Raw genomic sequence first — 16396 nt, 5'->3', positions numbered from 1 at the left:
GGCTGTGGGACTTGATAATATATCACCACGTATTCTGAAAGAATGTGCCAGGGAGTTGACACCTGCCTTGGCATATTTTTTTTAATACGAGTCTTGCGCTCGGTCAAGTTCCTAAGGAGTGGAAGGAGGGCAAGATTGTGCCACTTCATAAAGGAGGTGATCGAACTCAGGCATCAAACTATAGGCCTATCTGTGTGTCAGGTGTTGTGGTTAAGTTGTTGGAGAAGCTTGTGAGAACTAGGATCCAGATTTGGGTCGATAACAATCGTATTATCTTTGATGGACAGCATGGATTTGCTAAAGGGAGGTCATGTTTTAGTAATCTTATTACAATAAAGTGACTGCTTCCTTGGACAGAGGAAAAGGATACACAGTAATATACTTGGATTTTGCAAAGGCTTTTGATAGATTAATGCGTGATAGGTTGATAGTCAAACTAGAGCAGATGGGGTTGGATATTAGATTAGTGCATTGGATTTGAGACTGGCTATCTGATAGGTATCAACAAGTTGTGTATGGGGGAGCGATATCCAGGAAAAGGAAAGTCACTAGTGGAGTGCCTCAGGGGTCTGTTTTAGGTCCATTACTGTTTAACTTGTATATTAATGATATAGGTGAAGATTTGGATGGAGATATTCAGTTGTTTGCAGATGATGCAACGTTGGGATGAACCATGATGTGTAGTGAAGATGTTGTGGCCTTACAGGAAGACTTGAATAGATTGAGTGATTGGGCACGGAAATGGGGATGTGAATTCAATGTTGCAAAATGTAAGGTTTTAAAATTTGGAAAACAAAGATGGGATGCAGAATTTATGCTTGGTGAGAATATATTGTTGGAGGTAGAGGAAATAAGAGATTTGGGGGGTGATAGTGGATAAGGATCTAAAATTTAGGGGACACATCGCCAAAATTGTGAAGACAAAGGTTCTGGGAATGATGCGGAGGACACTGACGTGTAGAAGTAGGGAGATTCTTGTTCCATTGTATAAGGCTTTGATTAGGTCACACATGGACTATTGTGCTCAGATTTGGTCACCGGATTTTCAGAAGGATGAATAGATGTTGGAAAGGGTCCAAACGAGACTGACTAAGGTAGTTTCTGACCTCTGGAATGTAGAGTATGAGGAAAGATTGAGAAGATGTAATTTGCCAAGTCTGGACAGGAGGAAGAGGGGAGATATGATAGACCCTACAAGTTGGTAAGGGGTTGTTATAGGATCAATGCTGGAGAAGTTTTACAGAGAATAGTGGGAGATCAGGGGAGAACCAGAGGTCATTCCTGGAAACTGTATAAAGAGGTTGTGAGTTAGGGAGTGAGAGGCAGGTTTTGTTTGTGCAGAGTTGTGAATGATTGGAATGCCTTGCCTAAGAATGTGGTGTCTGCAAAGAGTTTGAATGTGTTTAAAACACGGTATGATTAACTGTGTGTGTGTGTGTGATAAAAGGACCTCCCAGATGAGTCTTTGACTCCATGAGATCTTGGAGTGGTAATAATAAAAGCATTATTGGGATAAAGAAAAACAGAAAAATAAATGTAACTTGAGTTGCTTGCATTTCAGGTTGCATTTGTGTATATAAAAAAAAACTGCCACCAAAAGTGTATCATTAATAAATAAGCAATCTCTGTGATTTTATAATTTCTTCTGCATAGCACTTTTGTTTTCTTCTGATCCAGTGTGAAGGTGCATCCAACTCATGGTCTGTTTGCCTAATAACGATAGTGCCTAATGTATTTTTTTATGTTCTCCAAGTCTAGATTTGGCATTACTTATTATAACAAGGTGATGAATAGGTTGGACAAGGGAGATTCACACACAGTAATATACAAATCACACCATGATGCAGCTCAAAAAAATATGGTATCCTCAAAACACAAACTCATAGATCCACTGGATTATAAGTAAGTGAATGTCAACAGTTTTTCCTGTTTAACCATTTCAGAAGTACATGGCACTTCATACTCCTGTATGTGATGGAGAGACTTTTTTTCCCTTAGGTGAATGGATGAGAGTTGCCAATTTGATATGGTTTAAATGTGGTACAGAGCTGATATTTATTAAGCACTCCAGATATCTTTTTGGATGGTCCCTAAATGTATAGGATGGTAACAGTTTTGCTTTAGTTTTGTGTGTTAGGGGATGCTAAGCATTTACATGGAGTATTTAGCATTTTTTTTTTTCCTTTGGGGATTATAGCCATTGGCTAAAAAAGTGACACAAATAACAGAGTTCAGTAATAAAAGCATTGTCATTAGAACAGATGTTCTGGCTCCATGAATTAGTGTTTTGAGGATACCATTTTTTTGAGCTGCATCATAGTGTGATTTGTATATTACTGTATGTGCATCCCCTTGTCCAATCTATTTATCACTTGTTATAACAAGTAAGCAGAATGCCTACTTATTAAAAATTAAAAAAATCTTCCTAAGTTAGCCATATTTTTATCATCAAGTTTCAAATCTCTGCTGCAAGGTTGAAAGACACCTTAGAACTATAAATAATTGACAGAGATTTATTATTAGTAGTGGAGCCAGTGATGCACCCAGAGGGAGGAAGGGGTCTGGGTGCCCCCCCCCCTTGAAGAAAAGGAAAAACACTAGAAAATTTTCCAAAAATCTTTTCCTAATTAAAATTCATTTTTTTTATTTATGTTGTCATGTCTTCTATTTCTGTACTAATGAATTAGCGATCACTGCAGATGCTCAGTCATAGGTCGTATGCATTGTGTAGTGTGGTATTCGCAAAAAGTCTACTCAACCCCCCCCCCCCCCCCCCCAAGGTTAAATCCTGAGCACTCGGACCCCTCCAAGATTAAATCCTGAGTGCGCCACTGAGTGGAACTACAATGTTGTAATGCAGTGTGAGAGGAGAAAAGAACTTAATGAGTTTAAGCTCTTTCCTCTACCTTAGGGCCTAGCTAGTTTGTTTAAAGAAGAAGAAATCATCATGCAATTGCCTATTATAAATTTTAATATTATGCATTTTTTACCTTTCTAGTGCAGCTTATCCTCCGTGCTTTCTTTCTTATTGCTTCCTATATACGGAACCATGCTAAGTGGCATTGTTAGTTTCCTTTTTGGAGAAGACAGCGTAGGAAATGTGCAGGAAAATTCCCATTTGCAGTATAATACCAGAGAAGAAGGTGAATGGGTTTTAGTAGATGTCTCAGGTAATTAAATGCTAACTTGTATTTTCAGGCAGCAGATATTAGCATTTGATACAACTTGAAATAATTAATGTTTCAGTTTTTTCAAGTAAGAAGGTATTATATCTGAATAAATTTATTCAGAAATTTAATTTAAAACACACACACACTTCAGTGAGTTCAGTCATTGTGTTTTGAAAATATCTGTAGTGTTATGTAATATTTGCACATTGTTAAATTAATAATTAACAAAAAATTATTATTTTATACATGTGATTAAACTTTTATCTTGGTGTGGAAGAAGTACATCTTATTGTGAGATAGTGTTCTTTGATCACCTTTCACTATTGAAAACAGCATTACAGTGAACTTGCTCATTATAAAAAACTATTGAAAAGTCATGAGAAATGTTTAAAGCACAATTGCTATTCTTAAGGAAACTCATTATATCAAAACCTTCTTTATAACAAAGTGCAGTATTAGAGTTCTGTGGCTTGTAATATCCATACTTTTAAATAAATACATGGCAAAAAAAACACGTAAAAAATGAAACAGTTTAATAAATTAATGACTAGTTTCATACATCACTATTGTGTACTTCTTCGGTTTGGGACAATAAAGAGGTATTAGCATGGAAATTTTTAAATAAACCCTCATTTTTTTTAATTCATTCAACTCAGTATACACCTTTAATTTTTGAACATGCATTTCAACTTAGTTTTCTTAGTGTTGCAAGTTATATTATTAAAATATTCATGTAACTTTAAAGATTTTCACATAAAATTCAGAATACATATAGCAGTGTTTGAGGACAAAAAAAAAGTTTTTGAAATAATGCAAATCATAGTGGCAAGTCATGATAAATAAACGATAATTATAACTTGTAATGCTATTCATTGTGTCAGGTTGAGCTGACTGTATTTGGACTATGGCATACAGATTTTGTTGACTGAATTTTATGAAAATTAGATTAGTTTTTAGAAACATTGAATAGGGTCCAGAAGGGGGGGGGGGGGAGACCATAACCAGCATTCTGTAATCATAGTATGAAGTGAGATAAGAGATAATAAGGATCACTGTGTTTGTCATATAGAAAGAAAACAGGTAATAATCTTGACTTATTAGTCAGGGTCTCTCTATCCATCAAATAAAGGTGAGATTTTGTATGGTGGCAGGAGAGCAATGTCAAGTCTGGATCTGTGTAAGGGTCATCTGAATAAGGAAGTGAAAAGTAGATTTTTGTTTGGAAAGCAGTGGGAAAGTGGAATGTATTGCCTAAGAAGGTTGGGAATGCTCCAAGAATGATTTTGACCATAAATGTGTAGTGTTATAAACCTATAAAATATTAGTACCATGAGTGTGCTTAGGAAAATAATCCTTGGAACACTGATGGTACTTCAAGTACAAATCATGCCTCTGATAAGCAGAGTAGCAGTTGTCATAATAAACATCTACTACCTAAAGGCATTCACAAACATTCATGCCATAATGGATTTGAACTGATAGCCTGTGACTTAAAGTAGAAATGCTATCCACTTTGCTAACTAGAATGTCATGAATTTAAGGGTATGTAACACATTGTGGGAAGTCTTTTTCTAATAATTAGTCATTCCTTTGATTCTGTGAATGCTCAAAAGATAATGATAAATAATTACTATCATCCAGGTGGAAAAGAATTCACGATGCTATGAAAAAAACCTAAAAATTGGAAGAAAGTGTTCTTCAGCAGAAATCAGATATAAATGTGTATTAATGTTTAGAAGTTAGTAATTAAGTTTAATCATTTAATGATATTAACTCACAACAGCAATCAACAAAACAAATATGGCCATTTATTAAGCAAGATATTTTCTGCATTTCAAAACTCCATCCTCTAAACTAAATTTCAAGGCTAAATTTCCTTCTGATATCTTTGAATTATTCAAATTTACTATGTATGCAGGATACTTTACATGGGGAGGAAAAATCTGCAAACAGATTAATGGTATGGCTATATGTTCTCCTCTCCCCCCTTTTTTTTTTTTTAGGAAACTTTTACATGGAACACTGAAAACAAAGTACTTACTACAGCTACATAGAAGCTGATGATGTGTTTGGCCCCATGGACAAGACACTTTGGATGTGTTTGCCACCTACCTAAACAGCCAACACCCCAAAATTCACTTCACAGTAGAAAAAGAATCTAATAACTGTTTACCTATTCTTGACACATTAGTCACTCGCCTTTCAGATGGATCACTATTTTTTTTCCATTTACAGAAAGCCAACACACACACACACACGCGCGCAGGAAGATATCTACATAAACAATCACGTAAACATCTAATCCAACAGTATGGCATTTTAAAAAACACTTGCACATAGAGCCATTTGTTCTAATGATACAGCTCTGTCCAGGGAACTCAAATATCTATGCCGTACTTTCTTGGCCAACAGCTACAATTCCTACGAAATAGATAAAATACTACATAGTCCCATTACTACTTGCTCCTCTAATACACAGGAACACAACAATACCATTTCTATTCCCTATGTCAGAGATACATCAGAAAAGATAGCCGAAGTACTAACGAAACATGACCTTAGCGCCATATTCAAACCTCGTGTTAAATTAACAATTTAATTGAGTTAGCAGGGTTTTTTCTCCCAGAAACTCTGGTTTTTCATCCTGCATGCAGACAAATAGGCCTTTCAGAACACACACAATTTATTGACAAAAAATTACTAGTTGTGGTGGGCAGTAGATGGTGTTGATTGGTAGTTGAGGTTCGGTGTAGTGGTTGAGACAGTTGTATAGTAGGTGTCCGCCCACGATGAGTCTTTGGACTCCTTGGAGGTGTCACGGGTAATAATAATAAAAAATAATAGCTCTGATCCACTCACGTAAGGATAAACTTCACCCTCTAGCACACCCTGAAGTGTGTGAAGTTCCTTGTGACTTTGACTCGGCCTACTATGGGCAGACAGGAAGATCTATTAGCATCTGCCTGGAAGAACATAAAAAAATACATTCGTTACTATTATGGCAAGTCAGGACTGGCAGACCATGCTTTGAACACCTCTTTACACAGGATTAGATGGAAGAAATTAATGTGCTATTTAGAAGGCCATTACAGATTAGAAAGATTATTTTATGAGTCAGCCATGGCTATGAAGAATTCTCCGAACCTGAACAAATATGGTTGCATTAATTTGCCAAAAATTTGGGAGACTGTTATCTTAAGAGCAACTCCCACATAACTATAATTTTTTTACAACATTAGAGAGTGCCAAAATAGGACTTCAGATCTTTTGTCCAGTACAATTTTATTGTTTCACTTACTTGCTGTCGTGTTTATACATGCTGTGTTGTGCTCTGATAATGCTGATTTGAAACTCAGCAAAATATAAGCAAGTTAATATTCTCGTGGAAAGGCTTAGATGTTGGTTATGCATTTTCACTATATAATTTAAGGAAATTGCAACGTACTAGGATATACATTAAATTAAATTTTAATATATTTCAATATTTCGGCAACGTCATGTTGCCATTTTCAAGAACTTAAGTACAAGACATGTACACGCAGGTGTTGGATTCTGATTACGTAGAGTAATTATTATTTGGTTCAGAATCCAACATGATCTTCCATCACAAAGGTTAGACTTGTAATTAATTAATGTAAATCACTTGTTTATAATTTAATATTCATATAACTACCTTTAATTTTATCTAATATTTAATTAATTAATCAAAGATATATGTATTAATAATGAAAAGACTATTAAATATTATTAAACTATTTTAATTATTACTATCTTAATATTATAAGAACTCCTATTTGATAATTTAGCTACGCATTAATTGAAATGTTAATATTCTCTATTTATTCCTATTTGTAGAAGTTTAATGTTATGCAATAGCTCAATTTTATTATGTTTTGTTTTGTTGTCATGGAGACGTATGTAAGTGAGCGAGCACGAGTTTGGAACAGCACGTGAGGAGAACGTTGAAAATTATTGAAAAGAGTTTTAGTCAAAGAAATCACGAGAACAATTTAGGCGGGAAGGACGCATATATAAAGGAGGAACGCAAAAAAAAAAAAAAAAAAAAAAAAGATATAAGGAAACGGAGAGAGAGAGAGGATTAGCATTAGGTTGGAATCGGAGTATTCGGCATTGGAATCACAGTGCGATAATAGAGTTGGCAAGTCGCTCAAGCATCTATTTTAAGTCTACTAGTTGAGAAGCAGTTAGCTAATTTGTAGAATAACAATTATAGCTACGAAAAACAGCTGAGAGACTATTAAATAGACTAGCAATACTTGAGATGAGATTTAATTTCAGCGCCGACCTTTCAAGGACATACGGAACCTTGAAGCAAAGTACGAAGTTTCTAGAGAATAGTAGAGGCTGTGAAGTTGAAGTTTACCGTTAGCTGTGTTTAGAATTATAGTGCCTAAAGAATTATTTGAATGCAGGAGGAATGAACAACTGTGCATATAAAACCTCAAGATAAGGAATTATTGTGTATTGCCTTAATTCATGAGTGATCAGTGGTACTTCATGCAAGAACGTTTGTTTATGTGTATAGTGACCGATGATTAATTCAGTTATTGCTTAGAAGATTTATTTAATGAGTGCCGTATACTGTTTAAGTGTTTACAGTTATAAAAAGTGTTTATGTATAAGTAGATGAAGAAAAAAGCTTATCGGTAAGATTATTCCAACCTTTAATAATTCTATACAGAGAAGTGTGTGAGTTTCATCCTAGAATTTCCCTATACTAACTATTGTGGAAATTAGCTGAAGTGTAAATTTAAAAGTGTTTGTTTGTGAAGAGGTGTTACTGCAATTTTTGTCGTATTTGGAACTTAAGGAACTGTGAGAAGACTGTATTATAGAGATAACAGATTTACCATTGTATGAGTTATATAATTGAATTTATCTGAGGAGTTAAAATATTTGTGATATCTTAATCTGATTTAAATCTAAGTGTAAAATTTATGATTCTAAAATTAAATGTTTGTTTTTGTTAATCAAAAGTTGTATTTTGCCTGAATCTCTTTTACTGCACCATTCATAAAATATTCGAACCAAAGCGGGTAAATTAAGTAAGTTAAATATTCCCGACCAGTATATATAATAACATATAAAGGAAGGGTAGTTGAGAGTTGGTTTATCTTCAATTCTTGAACTAATTCAAATATAAAATGGCGCAGTCTTTAAATATAAATTTTCTTTATATTTGAGTTAGAAATCAACTTACAACTTATCAGTTAGTTAAGAACATCGTAATAGTAATCATCATGTCGGATCCAGAGTATAGATTGAGAAGAAGTAGGATCCAACACAGGCACAACAAAACAGTAAGTGAGGAAGAAGTAGGAAGCTATTATTTTCTCCTAAAGTCCTGATTGTGCCCTCTAGTGAGCAATGTTGGTATTCTTGGGTGATTGGGCTGGAGGTCTTCTGATGTAGATTTCCCAAATTTGAAGAAGTCTCATGCAGCCAAATTTGTTGAGGTTTGGATCGTTTCTTAGGGCTGAAGAAAACAAGAAAATAATAATCACCAAAGCTGACAAAGGGAATGCCACAGTATTGCTTAACCAGAAAGATTACACAGGTAAGCTGAAATCTCTATTGTTAGATCGGGCCACTTACCTCCCTATCGAGTATAATCCCACCAACTCACAAATTAGAAAACACCACAGGCTCCTTAAGAAGGTCACTTCTTGGCCTGTGGAAACCACTAACAAATTAAAACCATATAACTCCATACCCCCCCCCCCCCCGTATTTATGGACTTCGAAAAATTCACAAGGAAAATGTGCCATTACATCCCATAGTGGATGGCATCGATTACCCCACATACAAATTAGCTAAACATTTGGCCAAAGCTCTCTCACACTATACTGGCAACACACCTTCATACATAAAAAAAAAAAAAACTCAGCCCACTTCAAAGCCAGCATAGAAAACCTTGCACTCAAACACACTGACACAATGGTCAGTTTTGATGTCTCCTCCTTATTTACAAATGTCCCACTCAAAGAATCCTTAGAGCTAATCCAGGCTAAATTTCCTCCCGATATCACAGCCCTATTTCAGTTCACAATGAACTCAGGCTATTTTGTTTGGCAAGGAAAATTCTACAAACAAATAGAGGGGACAGCCATGGGTTCTCCACTCTCCCCACCCTTGGCCCACTTTTATATGGAGACTTTTGAAGAGAAAGCCTTAAACTCTGCCCCACAGAAACCAACCATTTGGCTTCGCTATGTAGATGATGTATTCGCTATTTGGCCACATGGCTCTGATGCACTCCTCTCCTTCTTAACACACTTAAACAACCAACACCCCAGAATCAAATTCACCCTGGAAGAGGAAAAAAACAACTGCATTCCTTTCTTAGACACACTAGTCACCTGCCAGCCTGATGGAACCTTGGTTTTCTCAGTATATAGAAAACCCACCCATACAGGCAAATACATTCACCAACAATCTCACCACCCCCCCACACAACAATATGGAGTCATTAAGACACTACACAACAGGGCTAAACTTATCTGCTCGAATGACAATGCCCTAACCTCAGAACTAAACCACTTTCTCAGCCAATGGCTACCCCCTCCAAAAAATATTGAAACCAATAAACCACAACCTCCTCCTCCCTCACAACAAGGATTACTCTAAATCCATCACCATATCTTACATCCGAGGCACCTCGGAAAAAATCACAAAAATCTTAAAAAAACATAACTTAACTTCTTGTTACTGACCATATAAAAAATTGGCATCCCTTATCCGCTCTACTAAAGACCCTCCCCCCCAGACCTACCTGGTGTATACCAGGTCTCTTGCAGCTGTAAGCTGTCCTACTTTGGCCAAACAGGCAGGACAGCAAATATCAGAATTTCAGAACACGAGGACTACATCAGTTTTCACCAATACACCCTAGACCTACCTGGTGTATACCAGGACTCTTGCAGCTGTAAGCTGTCCTACTTTGGCCAAATAGGCAGGACAGCAAATATCAGAATTTCAGAACACAAGGACTACATCAGTTTTCACCAATACAGCCACTCTGGTCTTGCTGACCACGCGCTGGATACCTGCCATAGTATACGGTGGAAGAAAGCCAGGATAATACACCGTAGCAAACACAGATACGAAAGGCTTTTCATGGAATCGGCTTCAGCCCTAAGAAACGATCCAAACCTCAACAAATTTGGCTGTATGAGACTTCCTCAAATTTGGAAAACATACATCAGAAGACCTTCAGCCCAATCGCCCAAGAATACCAACATTGCCCGCTAGAGGGCACAATCAGGACTTTAGGAGAAAATAATAGCTTCCTACTTCTTCCTCACTTACTGTTTTGTTGTGCCTGCGTGCACGTGTCTTGTTCTTGAAAATGGATATACATTAAATTAAATTAAAATTTAATTTAATGTATATCCTAGTACGTTGTAATTTCCTTAAATTATATAGTGAAAAAAAGCAAGTTAATAAAACATCTTTTTATAAAATAGTTCATATGGTGGTGTTGTCGTCGAGTCCATTGAAGAACTTCTAGATATGACCATGGATCTGTAGAACTGCATTGGCAATCTGTTGAACTTTGGATTAGAGTTTTTCTCTGGGTTATTGTCAATTTTCTGTAGAACAGCAGTAACTGCTGGACAAGAATAAACATGGACAGATGTTAGTTCAACTCCTGTACAGTTTTTGCATGTTTCATAGCTCCCTCTACTACCGTCTGACTGAATTTCATGCCTTTAAAATTTCCATCCTTAGCCTGGTGATTATTGTGGTTATTTCTCTATTTTGATTAATTTCACTGATTTCAGGCTTCTTCTTGACAATTTGATTTGTCTTATTTTGGCGACAGCATTAGCATCAGTTAGTGATAGTGCGTGTAATTTTTGAGGTAAATGTCTTGCTTCTTTGGCTAGTCTGTCTGCTCTTTCATTGCCTTCAATATTTACATGGGCTTCAATATCCATTGCAGTGTGCAGTTCTTATTTTTCAAATTTAAGATTGTTAGTAGTTCATGAATTTCCTGTGTGAGTTTTGTTTTTCCATTTTTTTTAATGCCTTAGGTGCAGATTTTGAGTTGCTGTAGATGGTTATTCCTTCTGTAATGTTTATTACTGGATTTGAGAGATAGAATTTGAGAGGTGTTTGTTTGGCTGTTAATTCACAAGTGAAGTTTGAAACTATTTTGCTAGATGTGGTTTTGATTTGCATTTCCTCTCCTCCAGGTAGAGTTAGAGGAACCCCTCCTTGGTTGAGTGAGTGCTTTATCAGATGATCCATCAGTATAGGCAATAACATGGTTTGAATTATTTAAGTGATGTATAGTGTTAAGTCCTTTTCTTTTATTTTCTTGCTGTGAATCCTTTTTCAAACAAGGTTCGAGGAGATTTAAGTTGTCATTGTGTTTTTGGTAGAATAGTGGAAAAGAATGGCTCTTTGCTTATTTCAATGGATAGTGCTCGTCAGTCTGTTTTCTAAATTCTTGATCATATTGTAATATAGATGATCTCTTTAGTCTAGATTTTCTTGTCCAGGCATCGAAAGTCCTGAGTGAGATGCGATTCTGTTAGTGAATTTAACTGTGGAGAGTTGGAGTAGATATGTCTTCTAGTATGTGAAGTCTACACTCTTGTTGAGCTTTTAAATTATTTGTGGATGAGACTGCACCTATGATAATTTTTGCTGCTCTTGATTGTACTCTGTCAAGTTTTTCTTTTGAGCTAGTAGAAGCTGGAGCCTAGATTGCTGAGGCATATTCCATGGTGGGTCGTATGAGTGCCATATATGTAGTTTTGAGTGTTTTCGGTTTTGCACCCCACTTTGTTCCACAAAGCCTTTTGATTATATTAAGCTTTTTAAGACCTTTTTAGTAGATATATTTATAATATGAGTTCTAAATCTCAGTTCAGTGTCTAGGTATTTTAGAGATGCTGTTTTTTCTATTTTGGTATTATATATTTTGATTTGAGATTTGTAATTGTATCTATTTTTTCTATCAGTGGAGAAGATGCTCAGTTTTGTTTTTTTCTAGGTTTATCTGTAGTTTAAGTTCTTTGCCCATCTTTCTAAGCCTTTTATTGAATTATTTAGGACTTTTCAGATTATTGAGGATTACTGCTTGTGTTCCAGATTGCTATATCATCTGCATAGCATTCTATTTTTGTGTCATTTATTATGTCAGGATGGATATTGTTCATATAGATCAGAAATAGGAGTGGGCTTAAAACGGAACCTTGTGGGACTTCAGCCCAAGTTTGATGCATATTGGAATAAATTTCATTAACTTTTACTTTCATTTTTCTTCCTTTCATGAAATCTGAAATCCAAATTAATGCATTCTCCCATATTCCAGTATCGTATGCAATTTTTATTAACTTGCATACTATAAAGGCAGCTGTGAGATCTAAGAATATTGCTGTTGTCTTCTTTGGTGGTTTTTCTTGAAAGCCATCTATGACTGATTGGCAAAGATAAAATAATTGATCTTCTGTACTGTGTTGGAACCTGTATGCTGTTTGGTAGAAGTTGATCTTGTTATTTTCTTAGAGCCCAATTCTTAAATCTAGTATGTATTATTCTTTCGTTTAGTTTACAGAGAGTGTTAGTCAAAGCTATTGGTCTGTAGCTTTTACAGTCACTAGGGTTTTTGTTAGGTTTTAGTAAGGGTATAATGACTGATGGTTTCCAGATTTTTGGTAGTTTACCTGCATTCCAAGAGGTGTTAAATATCTTCAGAAGGCAGTTTTTGGCAATTTTTCCCAATCATATGTTCAAAGATAAGATCAATTCCGTGTGATTTGTCGGGGTCCGTTTGACTAATTGCTGTTTCTAATTCTGTCATTGTCTAGAGTAAAGATGTCTTCAGAAAGATAGGTTCTGGATTGTGTTATCAGATGTTTTGCGATTTTCCTGCACTTTTTTGTCTTCTTTGTTGTATTGCAGCTTGCTTGCATTAGCATAATGTTTGGCTATTAAATTTGCTGTTTGTTTGTTTGTTACTGCTTTATTGTTTCCTGAGGAGACTGTGTTTGAAGAGTGATCAGTATCTGGAAGTGTTACGTTGCTTAATAATCTGACGATGTTCCAGTGTTGTGTGTCTTTTCTTGGATCTAGTCTATTTCAGAATTCTTCCCACTTTTTTTTGTTTGCATTTAGAAATTTCATCTTCTATGTTTTGAGTTAATTCTATTAACTTCTTTCTGTTGTCTTTTGTATTATTTTGTTTTAACTGTTCGTTGATGATCTCTTTCAGTGATCATAGCACTGATATTTTGATCTTTCCAAAATTTAACCCAATTGTTTTTTCTGAGACCTCTGGGAATTGAATTTTTTGCAGCTTTCTGTATGTTGTTAGTATAGTTGCTGATCAAGTTCTTTACTAGTGGGTGTGCCAGTGCAATATGTTTCTAATAGTTGTGTGTATTTAGGCCAGTTTGCTTTTCTGAAGTTCCAAGATCTCTTTGTCTGTGGTTTTTGGTCTAGCTGCAAATTAATGGTTGTGATAATAGATCTATGATCACTGATGGCATTCTTTCATATTTTCCACTGGGTAAGACTCGCAGTTTCATAATCTACTGCTGTGATGTCTAATGCTAATTCTGTGCCCGTTGTTTTTGACAGATATGTATTTTGCCTGTTGTTTATGATCTCAAGGTTTATATCATTAATTATGTCTTCTATTTGTGCTCCTTTCTGTTATGTCTGATGTTGTTTGACTTAGTTGTTGAAGTAATTCTGTATTTATATTTGTGTTATCTGGGTGATATGCATTGACTATTGTAATAATGCATTTCTGGTAGAAATATCTTGACTGCTTGAGCCTCTGTATTACTATTTATACTGCTGTTTGTTGTTGATAAGATTTCTTTATATTTGATGTGTTTGGTCCATAGGAGTGTAGCTAGACCTCTGCCAGAATGATCCAATCTGTCTTTCCTTAATCTTGAACAGCCTTTGATTTGAAGCTTCAGATTTTGATTTAGTTTTGTTTCTTGTAAGCATGCAATGTAGATGTTATTTTTGTATAAAATGTTCTCAAGTTCTTCCATCTTTTTTTGAGTGCCATTTATGTTTAGCTGAAGTATTTGAGAGTCCTCGTAGCATATTTCTCATCGAGATTCCAGACTGTATTTCTCGACGCGTCAGCTATCCCGGATGCAGTAGTAAGTTTGTGATCAGAACAGATCTTCATGGAATCGAGTTTGCCAAAGCCCCGTTAGCCAGCAATTTTCAGGGTTCTCTGCAGAGTTTGTGACAATCCAGGTGTGTGTGGGGGGGGGAAGTGGTAGCAGGATTAGACAAAAGAAAACTTTTGTAAGATACTAGAAAGTTTTCTGGGTTTGATGTAACCATCCGACTCTTAAAAAAAAAAAAAAAAAGAGGCAGAGGTAGGATTGAGCAAAAAAGAAGAAGAATTTCATGCTACCGCATCAGCGCTTTGGTGTTGTTAATACCATTAAAAATAAGTCATGAATCAGGGTTAGAAGATCAAATTCCACATGTTCAGAATAAAGCTCTCATAGTATCCATCTATAAGAAGGTTGCATGTGAAAATTAGAGAATTTCATGATTGAGTATTCCAGGTAAATGATTAAGAAAAATTGTGGACAAGAAACTTGGGAAATAAGCTGGATTCAGGCCACACAGGTTTTCTGGACTTTCACTAAAGTTTTATTTATTTATTTTTTTACTTTTGAGAGAAACATGTAATGTGTAGATAATTCTTAATTTCATGTCACACGTTTCTCTCAAAAGTATATTTAATATACTAAAAAGTATATTTAATATACTGCCAGATATTTCAGTTTGAAAATAACAAACTATCATTAGTGGCTAGACAGAAAACAGTGTTTTTACAAGGTAGAATACAAACAATTGATCGTTCAAAATTAGAACAAGCCACGTGATGTTACATCGTTAATGACGATATTATTTCACTGAATAAAGGCAAATATAAGAGTGCAGAATAGTTACATGTATAAATTTACAAGTCATAAAAAAAAACTTAATTTATAAAATCATACTGAAGATATCATTAGACAGATGTAGTATCTAGAAGGTCTTCATTCTCAATTTCACTAAAATGAAATTCACTTTAAGACAGATAACTGAGAAATTATGGGAATATCATGATGATCTTTGTTTAAATTTTCTAGTTATGGGAAAGAGATGGTAAGTGTTAATAGAAAAACTTTTCAAAACACTATAATTGCATAGTGTAAAAAGGACATTCTCTTGGTCAATGATTAGAATTGCATGGAATACAGGAAGGTGATTTTATGTGAAATCAGCTATAAAACAAGGATGCACACTATATTCACTGTTATGATCTGTATGGATCACAAAAATACAGATAATGAAAGCATGTATAGACCACATTATGAAGGAAAATAGGATTAAACTTGATATCAAAATTGGAGGATGTTAATCTCCTCTTTTTGCTGATGTTATATTCTTATGTAAATCTGGTACCATTCTGCAGCACTAATTATGAAATTCAATAATTGCTGTAACAAATTTGGCATGAAAATCAGCAATAAAAATGCAGACTATGAAAATAGGTGGGAACTTTGAAAACATTACTTGCATCATGAATGGGAAAGGGAACACAAGTAAAATATTTCAGCTATTTAGGTATAATTTTTAATGAAGGTGGCAAATTAAATATGGAAACATAACAGAATTAGCAAAGGTGTATTTAAATTAAGGGGATATTAAATTCCACATTGTTTTAAAACCGAATAAGAAACTCAAAGATTGGAATCAGAGTTTCATGCCGAATATAGTAAACTATAAAAGTATCGGCGATTACTAGCGTGAGCTAATGCAAGTAGTCCTAGTATGTAGTACAATACCGGGCAACTTGCAGCAAAGGTGGTAAAGTTCTGATTGCTATTCTTGGTATTTTCCATAATGTAAAAACATATTTCCTAGGAAATGTATACTGTTATTACATTATGGCAGGAGGTCACTACCCAGACTGGTTTCAGCCTTTTTTTGAAGCTTCATCAGTGAGTAGCTAGACCAAATTAATACCAAAGGGTATAGCGAAAAGAACTTATATACTCTGCTATACGAGTTGTCAAACAGGTGCATCCATTAAGTTATTTAAATATAAATATAAAGAGCCTATTGGCTCTTTATATTTATATTTAAATAACTTAATGGAGTTATTTAAATCAAAAGTATCAAAGGTGATATAATAAGGAGTCAACTGATCAAGTTCTTATGAT

General features: G+C 35.1%; 1 protein-coding gene across 2 annotated transcripts in view; it reads left to right on the top strand.

Moving 5' to 3' along the window:
• LOC150097071 (uncharacterized) overlaps window positions 1-16396 on the top strand; it is a 71052-nt gene that overhangs the window by 21310 nt on the left and 33346 nt on the right. For both annotated transcript variants that reach the window (XM_090408007.1, XM_090408008.1), the window contains exon 2: window positions 2999-3170. In XM_090408007.1, the coding sequence (XP_090264133.1) occupies window positions 3050-3170 (121 nt within the window). In that variant the 5' untranslated portion in view covers window positions 2999-3049. The remainder of the gene's footprint in view (window positions 1-2998; window positions 3171-16396) is intronic.

Source organism: Typopeltis vanoorti, chromosome 18, assembly GCF_054136105.1.
Source record: "Typopeltis vanoorti isolate ZY-2024b chromosome 18, IOZ_Tvanoo_1.0, whole genome shotgun sequence".
NCBI classification, from domain to species: Eukaryota; Metazoa; Arthropoda; class Arachnida; order Uropygi; family Thelyphonidae; genus Typopeltis; species Typopeltis vanoorti.
This window is presented reverse-complemented; position numbering and strand designations above follow the sequence as displayed.